Genomic DNA, 19,322 nt, shown 5'->3' on the forward strand with positions numbered 1-19,322 from the left:
CGTGCCGGTGGACGGCGCTCGCGCACGTCTCCGGCACCTTCGACATATTTTCAACAGAAAAGAAAAAAAGCGCTGATTCGTACTCAGTCGTTAGTTTGCTTACAGGCCGACATGTTGTGCTAGTGGTTTACACGTTTGCCTCACAGTCCTGAGGTTTGTGGTTCGAATCTCGACACGGGGCTTTCGTCCTGTTTGGGTTTTGCAAGTTCATTATTGATGTTTGTGTTTTTTTTTCAAGCTTGTGAATTTCTTATCGCTGTGCTTGTAAAAAGTCTCGTTAGTCTCTAAGTGCCCTGCGTCCCCCCCCCCCCTTCTGGCCCAAAGTCCGCCAGTCACCAATCGAGACCCCCTCAAGCCGTCATGAGGACGCAGGTTCTCGAAAACGGACACAGGGACAGTTTGATTTCTGAATGCCAACGAAAACATTGAATTTGTTCTCGGGCTCGTCATGTGATCAATGAGATTGATCAGTTTAGCCACATGAATATTTGTCTTTGAAAATTGTTTCCTTTTTTTCCCTGGCAAATTGAATGCAAACCCCCAACGAAAGCTTTCTGGAAGCTTCTCATGTTGTTGTTGTAAAGAAACGATGAAGACAAGCCTTCTTCATCATCACAATTTGAAAAAGTAAAACTGTGCTGTGACAGTGGAATCAATCCAGATATTTCTGTGTGTGTGTGCGCGTGTGTGTGTGTGTGTGTTGGGGCGTCCATGCTGGCTCGGAGCACTGGCCCACTTTCCTTCTTCTCTGGCGAGCAGTTTGGCGTCCCCCCAGCCATCCTTTAGAGCGCTAAACAGGACTCGCAGGTGATGATGATGATGATGATGATGATGGCGATCAGCTGATGGGGTTGTCCATACGTGTGCGGCCTTCACTGCATGAGGAATGTGAATTTTCCAGCATGCGCGCACAACGTACGTTGCACTTTAGTGTCTTTTGTTAAGGGTGAAATGATCCCAAACTTTGATTCTTTTTACGTGCTTTCCTCCTCGCTCACGCTTTTTGCTCTGCGATAACATTCCAAGTAACAAACCCAAGGAATAGACCCACCACGACAAGGAAACGTGATGTACGACAGCAGTGCAGGAAAGTCCCTTAGCTTACACCTGGCGCACACGTAAGGATTTTTCAACTCTTGAAAGATTTTTTTGGATCTGCTACAGGCACCAAACATGAAGATAAAAAAATCAGGCATTTAACAGTTTTGTTCGTGTTGAGTGTGGTATGCTCCAAACAATCTCACCACAGAGCACCACACGCATACTTTAAATATGGTGTTCCGCCGCCGATCTCGTAATCTCGCGTGTTCACACGTGATCTCACAAAACCCAAGAAGAAAAAACACTTCCGGATGTGTGCAGATCTTTGCTGAGTGTTCCCGAAGGTTGCCGGAAGCTTATAAAATGGCGATGTCGCCAGACACCCTAAATACTTTTTGCCGTCTGGGGAACCCAATTTTATACAAAAAAACAACATCAGGCCAGACATGCTCGTTTTTATTTACGGCTATTTATTTATTATTGTTTATTGTCGGCTTCCCACACACACACAAAGATTTCTGGTCGTAAATATTCAGGATTGTTGAGCCCAAAGATGCGAACTCGCGCAGGCGACGCCAATGCGCAATGACAACACAAACTCACGCAGATGACACAAATGTGCAATGACGACGCGAATGCACGATGACACGAATGCGCCATGACGACATGAAGGTGCGATGTCGACGCGAACTCGCGATGACGACACGAAGGCGAGATGAGGACGCTAACGCGCAATGTCGACGTGACGGCGCGAACCCCGCAGGAAGTCGGCTTTGCTCCTGCAGGAAATGATGAAACGATCAGTGAAGTGAGAGACGCAGATCGATGACAGACAGGAGTGCACATCAGCGTGGGATAGACAAGGCCGCTGTGGGTGTGCGCGTCTCCGTGCGTGTGCGTTGTCCTTCTGCTGCAACTTCATCAGTTTAGCGGTTCAAGAGCAGCGCAAACACACAGGAAACACTCCGTCCGTCACTCTTGACTCCTGCTCGTCATCCATCAGACAGCTCACGGCGCGTGTGCGTGCGTGCGTGCGTGTGTGTGTGTGTGTGTGTGTGTGTGTGGCCGGCCGTGGCCCAGAGTGCACTAAAGTACGGTGAGTTGGCTTGTCGCTGTGACTTGAGCACACGTGCGCTCAATTCACCATTGGTTGACTGTGAAATTGTTCCACCAAACCATGTGAATGTATCGAATTAGTTTAGTTCGCGTTTACATTTACAAACAGTGTCGGCTGTGACACAAGCGAACTAATAGAAAATTATTTAATCAACCACCGGGGAGCAAGAGACCAGCGTGACACAAACTAGCACACACACACACACACACACGCACACACACGCATACACGCGCAGGGAGAATAACAGAATGGAAGAGATGGGAGACAGAGAGACTCAAATAGGATAAATGGAAGTGGGTCGCTGTGTACACACACACACACACATTTGTGTTGTTTCATTGGAGTGGAAGGTAATAATACAGTATAATACATACATATTCAGAGGAATATAAAGTAGACCAGAATGTGTCACACTATATACAGTAATAACAGAACAAGCTTTAGCGTGGAGTTATGTGTGATATATCATCATCATAAGAATTTAAAGCAGGTGAGGATGTATTACGTGTAGTAATGATGATAATGTAATGAACGAAAGATTTGAAGAGGTAAGGATTTGTAGAAATAATACGAATGTAAAGTAGGTGACAATGTGGGGTAATAATAAGAACACGAGTGAGGTTACGATTTGTAATGTAATAATAATGTTAATGAGGTCAGAATGTGTAATAAGAAGAATGTTCAAAAGTTGACGATGTGTCACAATAATAAGAATGCAAGTGAGTGAGGACGTAATAAAAATCAGGCGAATGTAAAGTAGGTGAAGACGAAAGTTGTCAAGGGCAAAATGTGGCATCAGCTTCGAGGTCACGACCCTTCACTGTCCACAAAATCAAAGTTTTTATGTTTTTTTTAACAAGTGACACACTCGAGCGTGACTGACACCTTTCAACCACAGCACGCACACGCGCACACGCAGAGGTGTGAGAGTGAGTTGGCCCGACAAAGCTATAAGAGGCTAACGAGCGTCTCGTCTGACCTCCTTTGGTGCTAAATTAAAATGAACCTGAATATTGATGCCTAATGAAGGTGTATGTGCGTGCGTGAGACAGTGAGGGATGACGAGACACAAAGGAAGCCTCACGCGCACACAAAACCTCTCTCACACCTACAAAAATCTGCATTCAACATTTCTCTTTTCAATTTTCCTGTGATTTGGGGGAGATTATTTTTTTGCGCAAGTGGAAGTTTTTTTCGGGTGATCGGTTTTGAGTGTGTGCGTGAGTTGGTTTGTGTTTTGTGAGAGTTTGTTGGTGTGAGAGGTTTTTGTGGATGTGACAGGTTTTCTGCTTCTTTGTGCAATTTTTTTGAGTGGGGGGTTTATGTGAGAGTTTTTGGTATGGTTTCATGCCTAGAAAGAGTACCACAGATGCATTATTTGCCTTGAGGATGTTGATGGAAAAGTACAGAGAAGGTCAGAAGGAGCTACATTGTGTCTTTGTAGATCTAGAGAAAGCCTATGACACAGTATCCACAGAGGAACATGCGGAAGTCTAGAGTGGCAGAGAAGTATGTTAGAATAATACAGGACGTGTACGAGGGCACCAGAACAGCGGTGAGGTGTGCTGTAGGTGTGACAGAAGAATTTAAGGTGGACGTGGGACTGCATCAGGGATCAGCCCTGAGCCCCTTCCTGTTTGCAGCGGTGATGGATAGGCTGACAGATGAGGTTGGACTGGAATCCCCGTGGACCGTGATGTTCGCAGATGACATTGTGATCTGCAGTGAAAGCAGGGAGCAGCTGGAGGAACAGTTAGAAAGATGGAGGCATGCACCGGAAAGGAGAGGAATGAAGATTAGCCGAAGTAAGACAGAAGATATGTGCATGAACCAGAGCGGGCGTGGGGGAAGAGTGAGGCTGCAGGGAGAAGAGATAGCAAGGGTGGAGGACTTGAAATACTTGGGGTCAACCGTCCAGAGCAATGGTGAGTGTGGTCAGGAAGTGAAGAAACGGGTCCAAGCAGGTTGGAACGGGTGGAGGAAGGTGGCAGGTGTGTTATGTGACACAAGAGTCTCTGCTAGGGTGAAGGGCAAAGTTTAGAAGACGGTGGTGAGGCCAGACATGACGTACGGTTCAGAGACAGCTGCACTGAAGAGACAACAGGAAGCAGAGCCAATGAAGATGTTGAGGTTCACTCTCGGAGTGACCAGGTTGGTTAAAATTAGAAATGAGCTCATCAGATGGACAGCCGAGGTTCGATGTTTTGGAGACAAAGTTAGAGAGGGCAGATTTCCATGGTTTGGACACGTCCAGAGGAGAAATAGTGAGTATATTGGTAGAAGGATGATGAGGATGGAGCTGCCAGGCAAGAGAGCGAGAGGAAGACCAAAGAGAAGGTTGATGGATGTCGTGAGGGAAGACATGAGGGCAGTTGGTGCGAGAGGAGGATGCAGGAGAAAAGGATGACACGCTGTGGCGGCCCCTAAAGGGACAAGCCCAAAGCTTGGGGGGTGAGCTTCAGAGTTTGTTGGTGTGTACGAGAGCTTTTTTGATATGTGTGAGAGTTTTTTGTCGGTGTAACAGTTTTTCTGAAGTGTATGCTAGTTTTTTGTTTAGTGTGAGAGATTTTTGGGCAATTGTGAGTTTTTTGTGTGCATGAGGTCAAGTTTTTTGGGGACTGCATGGCACCTCATAACTTCGTTTGAGGGTTTCAATCATTTGTCACAGGCAAAAAATAAATTCAACACAATTCAATACATAATTTATAATATCATGAAATATAATACTCCAATATAAATAATGTTGTAATGATGGTAAGCTCTTACTTGCATTGCTCAGTGGAGTTTGAAAGCCCTTTTCAGTCATTCTTTTTTTCTCACGTGTATGTTTTACATTCTTTCTTTCTTTTTCCTTTGTCTCATACATACACACATGCACACACATTTAAACAAGACACACTTCGTTCCACCTGCAGTTGTTTACAGCAGTTATTGTAATGGACCACCTGTCTGTCTCGTGTGTGCGTGTTCGAGTGCGTGCGCGTGTGTGAGATGGAGGAAGGGGCGAGGCTTGAAGAGCAGACGGGAAGTGAACGTCTTCTTTCTGATGACTCAAACTTAGAGCGTTTCCTCGATGTGTGTGGGTGTGTGCGTGTGCGCGTGCTAACATTAGCAAAGCAACAAGCAAACAGGAAGTCGTCCCCACCGACAGGAAGTTGACGTTTGATTGACAGACTGCCAATCGTTGGTCACCGGGGACGAACAGTCTTAAAACTCACTCAACACCTCGTTGCTCGCTGACGGCTTGTGAATAATGAATGTGTGTCACTCTGTGTGCGTGTGTGCGTGGCTGGCGTGGGTCTGGCCCGGATTGTAAATTGTGATGTCATCAATGTAACCTCATCTGAAAGGTGACTCTGTGTCACGTCGTCTTCATCACCTGATACACCTGAATGCACACACGCGCGCACACACACACACACACCTTGTTCCAAACAATGCAACATTGTTGTGTGCACTTCAAATATTGTTTGTTTACACTTCGTCCAGTCTTCTGGTTTTCCTGCCTTGTGATTGGCTGATTTGGGAGCTCTTGTGCACGTGCAGATGCGTATTTCCGAACACTATAGCGATGAAACCACGTGAGCACTTGATATCACGATTAACACGATCAATCAATAATCGGGCTTATCGCTATTATCACAGTGTCGCTCTCATCTACTAACAACTTCACAGAGAATATTGGCCTCGCTGTTATCAACCTTTTATTCATCATATACAATGATAAATATGTACTGTAACTATATTACATTGTTCAGTTTGTTGTATTCATATTTCTTTGTTTTTATTGTATTCATTTGTATTTGCTTTTATTTTGCTGTGTTTTCCTCTGCTGTCTGCATTCATGTCGGCATCGCAGATGAGAATCTCTTCTCAATTGGCTTACCTCCATAAATAAATACATACTCTGCATCCCCTGTATGAAAAAGGCATATGCAAGGCAGCGCTTGTGTATTTGAAATTAAAAAACAATATTTTGTTCATTATTGTATTTAATACTGAGTATTACTATTCACAATTTACCACTATTTACTCAATTCACAAAAAAATCCTATACAAACTCAAAAAAGATCATTTTTAAAATGTTGACTACAAATGTGAAATCGACAAATGTATGTGCTTATTTTGCAATTGTAAACAATTACAAATTTTCATTCGCCTTTCTGTGGCTTTTTGCCTTATACATTAGCAATAAGCTAGCAAACTTTCATATGACGAAATGATATTGTTTGGGTGAACATTTTGCTGTTTACATATATTGTTTAAGTGTCTGTGTGTTTTAAGTTTAAATACGTTTAAAGCATGTGAGAGGGGTAAAATGTTTTTAAATGGTCTCTATATCCTAGATTTTCATTTGATCAGGAATGTGCCCACCACGATTTTGATTTGCTTGTGTTTTTTCCTTCTGTACTGCATAAATCAGTTTTTAATGTTGTTTCATTGATGTACAGTGTCCTTGAGGGCCACTTACAAATAAAATGTATTATTATTACTGTAACATAAACTGGTTCATCCCCGCTAAGTACATGAGATACACGTGTGTGTGTGTGTGTGTGTGTCTACATGGACTGTACATGTGACGTTGAACAGTGGTGTCAATGCAAAGGTGCGATACATACTGTAAGTGTAACATTTACAGAGAAGATTTTTAGCGCTCGCTGGCTGTCAAGTCTTCGGACTCATTTCTCGTCAATTGATATGTTTTCAAAAAAATTCATTATTCATCTTCACACTCGGACGTGAAAGTGCTAAAAGATGCAGCGGCGAAGTCCAGACCAAGAAAAAAAAATCATCATGACTCATGCGGGGAACTGTGCTAAACGCACGCTAGCCCACTAACAAGCGAGCTAGCAGGCTAACGAGCTCGGAGACACGCGGGCAAACGTTTTAAAACGAGCGAGTGTCATCTCAAGATGGATTCATTTATATAAGACCAGGGTCAAGAAGTACGTACTGTAAGTACAGTCCAGTGACCCCCGTTGGTCGTGGGGATACGTTGCAGACCCACCCGCGATAGATGAAAGTGCACAAAATGAAGAGAGCATGTACATTAAAAATCACAAAAGGTTTAACACCTCCTGCACATTTTAAAGGCATTTAAACGTATTAAAAGACGTTTTAGTCTTGCTTAGTGCCTGTTCTCCCTCTCCCAATGGGAGACTATGGTATAACATCACTTGGAAGAAATGAAAAGAAGCTGCTCTTGCTTCAAGCTCTTTGTTTGTCATTCCAATTTGAAGTTTACTGTAAAACAAAAGATAATTATAATTCATTTAAAAATCCTTAAAAAATCACCAAAACCATCTAATTTCTTTCTAATGTAAGTCTGCTAGCTGAATGCTAACATATAATGTGAAATGCTATAGACGGGCTAACTGAAATGAACATAGATGTGACAGTAGTACGAATCCTTCAAACAACTGCTTCTTTACAGAAATGGAGCAGAAATGAAAACAAACAGAGCATACAACAATACTCAGAGGCATATATCATCCCTGCCTCTTCTTCTTGCAATTAATTATGCTGCATGTTGCCCAGTAGAGATCAGTGTTGCCCTGGCATGTTCTGGCACAATGTGGTACTACACTGAAGGTACGTAACTTTCAAATTTTGACTTGCCTGTACACTGCAAACCCCCCCAAAAACAATTGCGTAAATATCTCCGATATACCGGGCGATCGCACATTTTTAGCAACGTGTCTACTATTTAAAAAATATATATTTTTTTAATATTTTAAACTACTATTTAAAAAAAGGTATATTTTCGCTATTCACGTTGTGTCTTGGTCCCTAGCCCGCCAGTAGTGAAGTGTGACGGTTGGTACGGATAAGTATGACAAGAATAAAGTGTCAGTTGTTTAGCGTGTTTTGACTTTGCGAGGACGCGGCGGTGGCGTGGCGGTCGTGCAGCGCTAGTGTCATGGCGCCAGTGTCATGGCGGGCGGCGTGGCGTATTTCACTTTAATTCACCGTTGAAATGTTGTTTCAAGCTCGACGGCTGCGTCGGAGGCTCGAGGCTTCCGTTACTGTCTGATGGCCGTTTGACGACGCCCATAAAATATTTTATCTTCTGCGCGACCTTGACCACCACGTGAACTCGGCACGCTCTCGACGCCATCATCACTACTGTGTGTGTGTACGTGCGTGTGCACGCGCGCGTGTGTTCGTACGCACTGCCAATTCTCGGCGATGGGACACTTAGTGAGACGCTGATAGCTAATATGGAAATGATAAGAGTACATGATGTGCGTGTGTGTGTGTTTGGGACTTTGAGTCTTCCTCATCACCTTCCTGTCAGCTTCCTGCTTCTAGCTCCTCACACATCATCATCATCATCATCATCATCATCATCATCTGGAGTCTTATTGAATCCGCATGTTCATCATTAATTTTAAGACCCAAACACAATGGTACGACAACCGTAATGAAATGACTTTGTTTCTTATTATTAAATCACATTTTGACAGCTTTAATTATTATTATTTTTATTTTTGTCAGGGTTATAAAATAATAAGAGCCGCGGCTCTACTCGTAATTGACACGCTTGCATTGTCAAAAATAGCAATGTAATAGCTAGTCACAAAATGAAAAATGTGAAAAGGTCAGTCAGTCAGTCTCAAGTCTTAAAGTTCCCAGGCCATCGTTTTATGTTCTTTTTAGGGCCTAACCGATATAGAGTTTTGATGCCTATTCCGATAGTTGGCATCGTAAAATTCCAAAAACGGATGAATCGAGAAAATACATAATTTATACCTGTATATAAATGTTGAAACCTATTGAAAACCTGGTAGTGTTGTTTGTTTGAATGTCAAACATTTTCCAGATTCATTTTAGATTTGATGTCATTATTGTTTTATTATGTTGTGTAATATGTAAAAAATAAAAAATAAATCATCACAATGGGCCCAAAAAAAAAAAAAAAATTTTTTAAAAGGGCAAATAACAGTCATTTAAATTGGCCGACCGATTAATCGGTCTGGCCCTCGCCCTTTTATCGGGTTTGCAATAATAAATAAATACAAATTGTGCTCCAAATGCCCAGGATGCCCTTTTCCAAGCTATTCTAGTTGGTCTTTTACGCCTGGAAGTTGAGACGCTCAGCTGTGATCAGAATCAGAATCAGAATCATCTTTATTTGCCAAGTATGTTCTAAAACACACAAGGAATTTGTCTCCGGTAGTTGGAGCCGCTCTAGTACAACAGACAGTCAATTTACAGAACACTTTGGAGACATAAAGACATTGACAAAAAACAATTGTGCAAAAAGATGCAGAGTCCTCTAGCACTTAGAGCAGTTCGAATGGCTAATATCGCAATAGTCCGGTGCAATGACCATTGTGCAAAGGGCACTGAGACTTCAAGGAGTGTACGCGGTTTAAAGTGACAAGTAGTGCGATAATCTGGGACAATGGTTGTGCAAATGTTACAGATACTCCTCAATCAGTGTGCAAATGGAGCAGATGCTACTCTGGCATGAGTGGCCAGTATATGTTTCTGTCTTTTTTTGTGTCAATATCGCGATAGTTGACATTAATAATTGCAGCTGTGTTTGAGAGCCTCTGACTTTAAAGTCCACGTTTAAAATATACACTTGAAGTGTATATAAAAACTTAGTCTAGTGTCCTTGTTGTTCTTGTTTTTTAGCGCTTCTCTTTCGCAGACGCAAATGATTTGTCCTGAAAGCAATTTGATCCGAGTAAGTACCATGCAGTGGAAAGGTCATCGTTGAATCTTCTTACAGAAAGAGTTGACACTCCAGAGCACCAGGGGGCAGTGTGCTGTTATGTATTAGTAGCAAGTGGCACACAACCACGTAACATGTTCAGCATAGACAAATATACATAGACACATCATTGAGCAGGTTGGCCTGTTGCTGTGATATTGGATGTGGCAGATCTGCCCTGTTAACGAATGCTAAATGTTAACGAAGTCACTGGAGTGAACTTCAGAAAGCGACAAACCAAAAAGTACACAAATCGAATTTTTTTTTTTTTAGATTTTTTTGACTTTGAGTCGAATGATTATTAATGTTTACTTGGATATAGGTATGCGTGACGCTTGTATTTTCTGAATGATGTCTTGAGTGACCTGGCCCGCAAAAACGTCAGCATTTTTCTGTCCTCTGATTGGTTGGTCAGAGCAAGCAAGTTCTAGCAAAATACATCTGTAGCTATCTGCACACATTTAATAATTTAGGTAAGTTTAATGTATTTTATTTAGATTGTTTTTTTATTGTTATTAGATAAATATTGACTCTGAATGATGTACATTATATAGGATTGATGGTTTCAGTAATTGTGACATGATCGTGGTGGTATTAGTCATTTTATGAATTGTTATGGACTAATTGGAATAATAATAATCGTGCCTGTATTTTATCTCCCTTCTTGAAAGCCTTCTGTGGACAAGAATGAGAATTAGCACCCTCGCTAAAACACTTAAAGCAATGCATCTGGTTTGTCCAATAATTCTGAGATGTCCATTTAAAAAATAAAGAAAGAAAGAAATTGTAAAATTGCAAGCGGTTGACGTGAGGTCATGATTAAGTCCCGGGTACCAAATGCACGAAGCGCCACTGTGTTGAGGGCAGGAAGTCTGGCCGTGTTTTGAACATTATCATCATGTCATGTCAGTCGGGGTCACTACGCCCCCCCCCGCCCAGCCCGTCCTAAGCCCCGCCCTCGCTGTCACCCGGCCAAACGGTCCCGCTTGTCACCTGCCAACTTGCTTGGCTCGCTGCCCCCCATCTTTGAATGGCAGCGACAATGCGTGCTTCCTCCTTTCAAGCTAATTGAATCCAGCTTGCGAGGGACGTCTTCATCTTCCTCCTCTTCATCCTCCTCTTCATCATGCCAGCTGACAGCCGCTGGTCGTTAGGGCGGGGCCAGCGCGCAGACGGGAGGAGTCTTCTCCCCCTCAACCCCGCCCACTCGAACTTCCTGTTTGCTCTTCAGATGTCGACGTGCGTGTAGGTGCGTACTGTATGTACAGTACATACTGTTTAAAGAGCAGTTTAAAGTCAAACGTGGCTATTGGCGCGCTTCAGGACAAAAACTTGTGAACAGTAGTGGCTCCTCAGTCGGTAAAAATCCACAATATAGAGAAACCATATATATATTTTCTTATATAGTTTTACCTGTTCCACACGCGGAACACAATTAAATTGATCAAAACAAGCAAAGTTTTTAAAGTGCAGTGAACCCTCGTTTATCACGCGGGATTCGTTCCGGATCCACCCACGACACTGCAGGTGAAAAATTACAAAATAAAGACAGTATGCAGGTTTAAAAATATATAATTTTAGCCCTCTTCTGTATGCCTTAGGCATGTTTAAACTTATTAAAACTCAAACTTACTTTTTAAAGTATTCCTTAGTGCCTCTTCTCACTCTTCAGCTCGCAGTTCTCCAAAGTGTGCTTCAAGATGTTTTTTTGTCGCGCCCAGTTGAAGTTTACTGTAAAAGTGACACATAAAACAAAAGACAAATAAACATTGTGTCCTGTAATTTTGAAAATTATGTATCCTGTATTATATTGTCTTGTAGATGTATTTGACTGCTTTTTGACATCATGGCCAGGGGACTACAGATGAAAAGTAGCCTTCTGGCTAATTCTGGCTTTTTTAACCATGTGTATTTCATGTGTATTTCATGAAATTGCATTGTCCCCTTTCAAATAAACGGATTAAAAAAATAAATAAATAATAATAATAATGTTTAATTAAACCACATAATTTCCACCAGTTTAATGCTAACATATAATGCAATTCAATATAGACAGGCTAATGGAAATTAGCATCGATGTTACAATAATTATAAACCTTCAAACAACTGCTTCTTTATCACACACGGCACAGCAACACATACAAACAGGAAATAAAACAATACTCACAGGCATATACAGTAGACCCCTGCATATTTGTGGTTCCACACCTGTGGATTCCCTTATTCGCAGATTATTTTTCAATATTTGTCTTTTTTTTTCTTTTTTTTTGAGTGGGAGGGACCAACCCCAAAAACATTTATTGGCGGTGTCTCCCCCCTTATTCAAGATGTTTTCAAATGCATTTATAATGGCCATCAATTATTCGTGGACTTTGGCTATTGGCGGTCGGGCCTGGTCTCAATCAGAGCGCGTCCACTGCATTCTCTGCCCTGTGGGAACAAAAACTATAACTGCAGCTTCGTAAGGGACCTTCTTTGCCCCGTCTTCTTGCTTTAAATTACGCTGCGTGTCCTCTAGTACAGCTCATTGGTGCCTGGCATGCTGTGGCACAATGTGGTACTACACTGAAGGCATGCAACTCTAAGTTCAGACTTGCCTGTATACTGTAAAAACCCATCAAAAAGGTGTTGTGTCAAAAACATGTAGCAGACTCACACACACACACGCACGCACGCACGCACGCACGCCTCTCCTCACCTGTTTGATTCTTCCATTGGAGGAGCTAGCTGGCTAACTGTTAGCATGTCATACTTGATGTCACATGATTGACACGCGCAGCAACAACAACAACGACAAGCGCCTACGTGACCGCCGCTCGCTGTGTGTGTGTGTGTGTGCGTGTGTCCGTGTCCGCATCAAAGGAAAATCTAGCTCTGTTTTCCATTCTTATCAAAAGCCGTCATCCACACGTCGGCCGGTCACACACACACGCACGCACATGCACCCACAAACGCACACACTTTTCAGAAATCTGATTTGGGAGCTGTGAAGAATAAATGCATGAAGGCTTGAAAAATGACTCCTGTCTGATCATTCAATTAAGAGCCCAAGCAGATGGTCCACACACACACACACACACACACACAAACTGTTGAAATCTTTACATTCTATGGCATTATATTACTACTCTAGAAAGTACAATATTATAGAACCCAATTTTTTCCTTATTAAAACACTAACATGAAATTGTTTAGTTTTTTGGAGGGAGGCTGTAATGGATTAATGGCATTTCCATTCATTTCAATGGGCAAAGATGATTTGAGTGTTAGGCGTTACGGAACAACGGAACACAAGCGGCAAAAACCACGCGGGCAGAAAACACGATCATGACGGGGAGCTTCTTGGTCGTGTGCATTTCAGAGGGGGCGGGGCCGATTGCGCCGCTTGATTGCGGTCTGAGGCGAGCGAGACGCGGCGGGGTCGCGGGCCGACCCCGAGCCGCGCCTTCTGCGCGAGCCGCGTCTTCATCACGCGCAATCACGACGCTCAGAGATCCTCCAATCAGACGCTCCTCGACTCACGACGACGAACGCTCCAGACGCTCTCAGGCTTTTCCCCGAGTCCCTCAAATGCACTCCACTTACATCACGTTTGTACTTGAGGGTTTTTCCTGTCTCGAATTGAGGCTGAGGTGCCCCATTGTGATCATTCGCGTGTGCCCAACTGGCTCCAAAAACATTTTTGGGATTCAAGATGTTTATTTGTCACGTGGCCAGGAAAACCACAACAGTAATACTAGCAATGAAAATGTTACTTTTCTAATGTCCTTCCCTGCACGCGAAGAATGTAAAAAGACCAAAAAAAAAAAAAAAAGAACAATTATAAACAAGCCACAGACGGGCTAACGGAAATTAGCATAGATGTTATGGTAAATTAAAAAAAAGACATTTGTTTTGTCCTGTTCAGCTTTTAGGTCAAGCAGAATGGAGGATCTGTTTCTCTTTTATGCTGGAACAGGTCTACTGCGTCACAGTGGAGTTTTTAAGCTGCAGCTGTGGTTTGTTGGTATTAAAATGGATATTTATTGAGAATCAGAGTCGATGAGTCGAACAGAACAAAGTTTCTAGAGGGGAGTGAAAAAAGAAGACGTGGTGGTTCGTTGGTAGGTGTGTGATTCTCGCTTTGGATGTTATGGTAATTCTAAGCCTTCAAACAACTGCTACTTGACACATACAGAGCAGCAACACATACGGACAGACGCCACACAACAATATTCACAGGCATACAGTGCAATGTTCACTCTTTGACATATTGCAGCCATTAGCCAAAAGGAATTATGTTGATTTTCTTTCACACGCAGCACTCCATATTGACAGTAAAAAAGAGAATTGTAGAAATATTTGCAGATTCATTCAAAAATAAAAACAGAACTATCACATGGCTGTAAGTATTGAGACCCTCTCGCGTATTTTGAACTCCATTTCCTCTGATCATCCCTGAGATGGTTCTACGCCCATGTTGGAGTCCAGCTGTGTTTAATTATATTGATTGGGAAATTCATACACCTGCCTGCTAAGAACTTAGAGCTCACAGTGCACGTGAGCGCAAATGAGAATTAGGAGGCGGAAAGAGACAGAGACAGAATTGCGGCCAGGCGCAGATCTGGCTGAGGTTAACAAAGAATTTCTGCTGCACTTAATCTTAAAAAAAGAGCAGAGTGGCCTCCATAATCCTTAAATGGGACCACCAGGACTTTTTTTTTTTTTTAAGCAAACTGAGCAATCGGGGGAGAACAGAAGAGCCTTAATGAGATCGCTAAAGAAGAAGCCAAAGTTCCACAGAGCTCCACAGTTGCAGTAGGGAGATGGAGAACGTTCTAGCGAGTCAAACATCTCTGCAGTCGGGCTTGATGGCAGAGAGGCCCGACGGGAGCCTCCGCTCGGTGCCCGATAAACCAAAGCCTGCGTAGACCATTTCTGATAGTCTGGGAGTCCATCACACGTTGTTTGGCAAACTCTGTGCTGCCTTTCATGTGTGTGTTTCCGGTTTTGCTGTAACAACTAAGGCCCAAGTGATGACTCGGCCAATCTTAGAACACATCACAGCCTAAGATAAAGATAATGGCATTCAAACAAACAACAAATACAAAGTTCGGGGTAAGTTTCAGTTTTTGCGTGAGTGTGGACACACATTTCTTGACTTTAACTTTTTAAAAACAAATAAAAAAAAGATCGTAATAATATTTCAAATGCGACTCTGTCAACGATGACATGTTTTGACACCTGCGAAAGGCAGATCTGCATTTTAGTTTGAAGTCATCATGGCAAAGAAAATAACGGAAGAGCAGAACAGGATTTCATGTAATAATTTCTCTCATTATGTTGCTGCGTACATTCATGGCCTGAATCTTTTGCATGCTTTTTGTACTTGAAAATTCCTCTCTATTGTAAAGTTAAACAAATACCAAATGACAAAGTCACGTAAACAGTCAAATGTTCGGCCTGTAATTCATAACTTTATTGTTGCAAGTGTTAAGGGAGCAAAAAATGAAGTTATTTTATTCATTATCTTTTTTAAATTAACCGGCTGATTAATTGGTTATCGGAATTTCATCTTGCCAAATATCAGAATCGGCTTCAGCCTAAAAAAAATCCACAATTGGTCGGGCCATAGTAAAAAGATAAAAACCAATCGCTTGAAATCAGTGAATGATAAATTGTGATATATTGGGGCTTAATGTGTACTTTGTGTGTGTGTGTGTGTGTGTGTGTGTAGCTGGTAGCGCGGGCCAGTCAGCAGCAGGATCAGGATGACAAGATGGCCGGCTGTGTGTTTCCAATGGGACCAGAGAGCTTTCAGCGCTTCACGCCGGACTCCCTGGTGGCCATCGAGCAGCGCATCGCCAAGGAGGAGGCCCGACGCAACAAACACTACCAGGAGGTAGCGCGCAGCCCAAACCGCCGGGCGTGGTCTCAAACCTTCTGACACGCCATACGTTTTTCGAAGCATCATAATGCTCTGCAACCACTGTTTCGTCCTAAATATTCTTCACCAAATTCAATTGAATTCCTTCAAAATGATCCATCCAGATTCCAAAAGTATCCATCGTTACCATCTGACGTGCACTGCTTAGACTAACAACATGGCTGCAAACAGAGAGGAGCTAGTTCACGAAAGCGCAGTCGGCGAGCGTCGACAACTCGGCCACTCGGTCGCAACATTGAGCAAATTTTTCAAAATGTAAAATTGAAAAATGTAACGAAAACGCACATTTATTCACATTAGAAGTGCAACAATTAATCAACAACTAATGGATTATCAAATTAATTGACAACTACAACATATGTCGCAATCGTCACAATCAGAGCTTTTAATTGGCTCCAAGATGCGGTAGGGAGGACTAATCGCTTCGTTTTATTGGCTGCTCACCATATGTACAGGAAGTCATTTTTGAAAATGACTTTGCCTGAAAAAAGAAGCTTAAGAAAACTGAACCAGAAAGATGATTTTGTGTGTGTGCGCGCGCTCTAGGACCTTGGCGACGTGGAGCTCCCTCGGGCCCGGGCCGACCTGGAGGCGGGCAAACAGCTGCCGCGCATCTACGCCGACATCCCGTCTCACCTGGTGGGCGTGCCCCTGGAGGACATCGACCCGTACTACTTCCGAGATCAGAGGGTACGCCGAACGCGCCGCTACACGGCTGCCGCCAACTGAACGCTTTTTACCTCAGGCGTCGCCGATGCACTTTCAGCCATTTCGTGAACGGGACAAGCAGTCAAACACACAAATACGAAATTGAAACTCTCGCAAGTGTCTGCTGTTGGGGGCGGAGGGGCTTTCACCTGGGGGCGGGACATCCAAACGGGGTTTGATGTCCACCAAGCACACCCACACCCCTGTCCACAAATTGGATTTCGGTCGAAACAAGTTCCGTTACGAGAGTTTTTAGTTACGAGCGCAGTCACGCAATGAAATAAACTCGTAAGTCAAGGTAGAGCGGTGCCTTGAAATTTGAGTTTTATTTGTTCTGCGTCCCAATCATATCTCAAATCATCTTTTGAAATGAATGCAAATGCCATTAATCCATTCCTGGCTCCCCAAAAATCGCAGCAAAAATCTTTAGTTTCTTAAGAAGGAAAATAACACTGTAATATCTTAAAACATTCTGTAATGACATAATGAAATAGAATTAAAAAGAACTAGACCGTTTTTGTCACACTTGGAATCAGTTCAGTGGACATTGTGCTGCTCTTTCAGGACTGCCCGCCGTGCCCACCTGAGGGCAGTATAAGACTCTAAATACTCTCTCAGGGTTGCCAAACTCATTTTTGTCGCGGGCCACATCGCAGTTATGGTTCCACTTGGAGGGCCGTTCTGGCTGCAAACCCATATGATTGCCTCATATTATTACATGAACACAAATTCATGGATCATTACTTTGGAAATCAGAACCCAGTAAAAACTGTTTGTTCAACTACAGTATGAATCCATTTTATTTTAAAAGGGGTTGTGGTAGCAAAAAAGTGCTTGCAATATCTCAGCATTTTTAAAAGTGTAGCCGATTTGCAATTTTGGTATTTTAGCAAGAAACAGAAAGTCGATGCACACTCTCGCGGGCCGCATAAAATGACGTGGCGGGCCGGATCTGGCCCCCGGGCCACCAGTTTGACACCTGTGCTCTTCTCAGCGCGGCACTAATTAGTAGTGCTTCGCAAAGGATAACGATCATATGACTGCGATTAATGACATTATCTGTCTTCATGTTTGTGTTCAGACATCCGTTGCTTAAATGTTTCAAAGACGCTAGTTAGCGCAAATCGTACGGCGTTTCTCATTATGTCTTAGAATTAGCATTAAGCCAGTGGACCAAAGGCCAAGCTAGGTGGTCGTCCAATTCTGTCAACGTCACCTGAGAGTGGCAATGAATTGTTTGAAACATCTTTCTATCTCATTCTATCTGCCAAACTGCTGCTTGTTGCTCACTGCCACCCTGCAGTTTTTGCTCGCAAGTCAAAACAAAAAACAAATCGCCCGAACGACATCTGGCATCTCAGTCAACTCTCGAATCTCAAGGGACCACAGTATTGATGTACAACGCAAGCACGCAGCTCAAATTTGGACCCGTGGAAGGGTTTTGTTTTGATGACCACAATTGTGTTTGTATGTCAGAATGTTGCACTAGAAAACCTCAAAATCTTACCAAGAATATTTGTCCTATTTCGAGTCAAAACTAATGTGATTACACTTCAAATAAGACTCATCACTTATTTTTAGACAGTTTTCACTTGTTACAAGCAAAATTTCACTTGAAATAAGTAGAGAAATTTGTCATTGAAATGTACTTATTTAAAGTAAAAAACAAGTTACAGTACTTTTTAGGTTATGAGTCTTATTTTAGTGCATTAGGTTAGTTTTGACTGGAAATGAGACAAATATTCTTGGTAAGAATCAGAATCCTCTTCATTTGCCAAGTATGTCTAAGAAACACGCAAGGAATTTGTCTCCGGTAGATTGTGAGGTTTCGCAGTGTGGTAAGTAGGAGAGCATGTGTGTACTTGTACTTCCGGTTGGCGAGCGCCGCCGCGGGAGATGTGAGGCTGGCGAGCGATGTGTCGCCGTCCCTCGCCAGCCTCACATCGCACCGACTTCCTCTTGAGGGACCGGCCGGCCTCCCTTCCACGGCGCCGCGCCGTTTGCAGCGTCGCGTTTGTGTTGGCTGTGCCAGTTTTGCAGAGGGGAAGCCAAAAACAGAAACGCACATTCAGACTCTGAAAAATGATCGTTTATCATCTCGGCGAGAGGTGTGCAAACCTTTTCTTCTGAGAAATGGAAGGATGCAAGTTTGGGGGTGTACTGCAGCTCCTGTTTGATTAAATGCGAGGACGATTGGAGTCAGACAAGTGCACAGCGGTTGTGAGATCCAGCATAGTCGTTCGTCCGGGTTTAGTGAAGGTAATTGGCAATTGTATAAAAGAGAAGTATTCCACGAACATCCAGTGTGTAAGCTGCTTTTGCTGTATGCTTGTTGTTCCTTCTCATAAGAATATGAAATCACCTTGTGCCCGAGATATTGAAGTCATTCTACCTCTGGAACTCTCTTGCTACTCAAATGTGTGCTGCTGCTCCCTGGGACATGTTCAAACATCTCCTCAATCTGTTCACCACAGCGTACATTTAACATGAACACACACACACACACACACACTCATATCAAGACTTGATTTAATTAGCCCCATGAGTTATTCATAAGCATCCCCTGAAAGGCACTACATAAATCACATTTCAAAATGATGATTGTTATTATTGTGAACTAAATGCTTTCTGTGTGTGAGTGTGTCGTTGATTGTTCTTGTTGTTTTTGTTGTCAGACCTTCATAGTGCTGAACAAAGGCAAAGCCATCTTTCGCTTCAACGCCACGTCGGCGCTCTACTTCTTCAGCCCCTTCCACCCCGTGCGCACCGTCGCCATCAGGATCCTGGTGCACTCATATCCTTGTCGG

The 19,322-nt window shown here is 43.0% G+C and overlaps 1 protein-coding gene across 4 annotated transcripts in view; it reads left to right on the forward strand.

Moving 5' to 3' along the window:
* LOC133469889 (sodium channel protein type 4 subunit alpha B-like) overlaps window positions 1-19,322 on the forward strand; it is an 82,449-nt gene that overhangs the window by 10,172 nt on the left and 52,955 nt on the right. For 2 of the 4 annotated variants that reach the window (XM_061757457.1, XM_061757455.1), the window contains 3 exons: window positions 15,598-15,762; window positions 16,354-16,497; window positions 19,191-19,308. In XM_061757457.1, coding sequence (XP_061613441.1) covers window positions 15,640-15,762; window positions 16,354-16,497; window positions 19,191-19,308 — 385 coding nt within the window. In that variant the 5' untranslated portion in view covers window positions 15,598-15,639. Of the gene's footprint in view, window positions 1-790; window positions 808-14,610; window positions 14,979-15,597; window positions 15,763-16,353; window positions 16,498-19,190; window positions 19,309-19,322 lie in introns of those variants that run through there. The other 2 variants (XM_061757458.1, XM_061757459.1) reach the window with 2 other exon arrangements.

Source organism: Phyllopteryx taeniolatus, chromosome 20, assembly GCF_024500385.1.
Source record: "Phyllopteryx taeniolatus isolate TA_2022b chromosome 20, UOR_Ptae_1.2, whole genome shotgun sequence".
In the NCBI taxonomy this organism is placed as follows: Eukaryota; Metazoa; Chordata; class Actinopteri; order Syngnathiformes; family Syngnathidae; genus Phyllopteryx; species Phyllopteryx taeniolatus.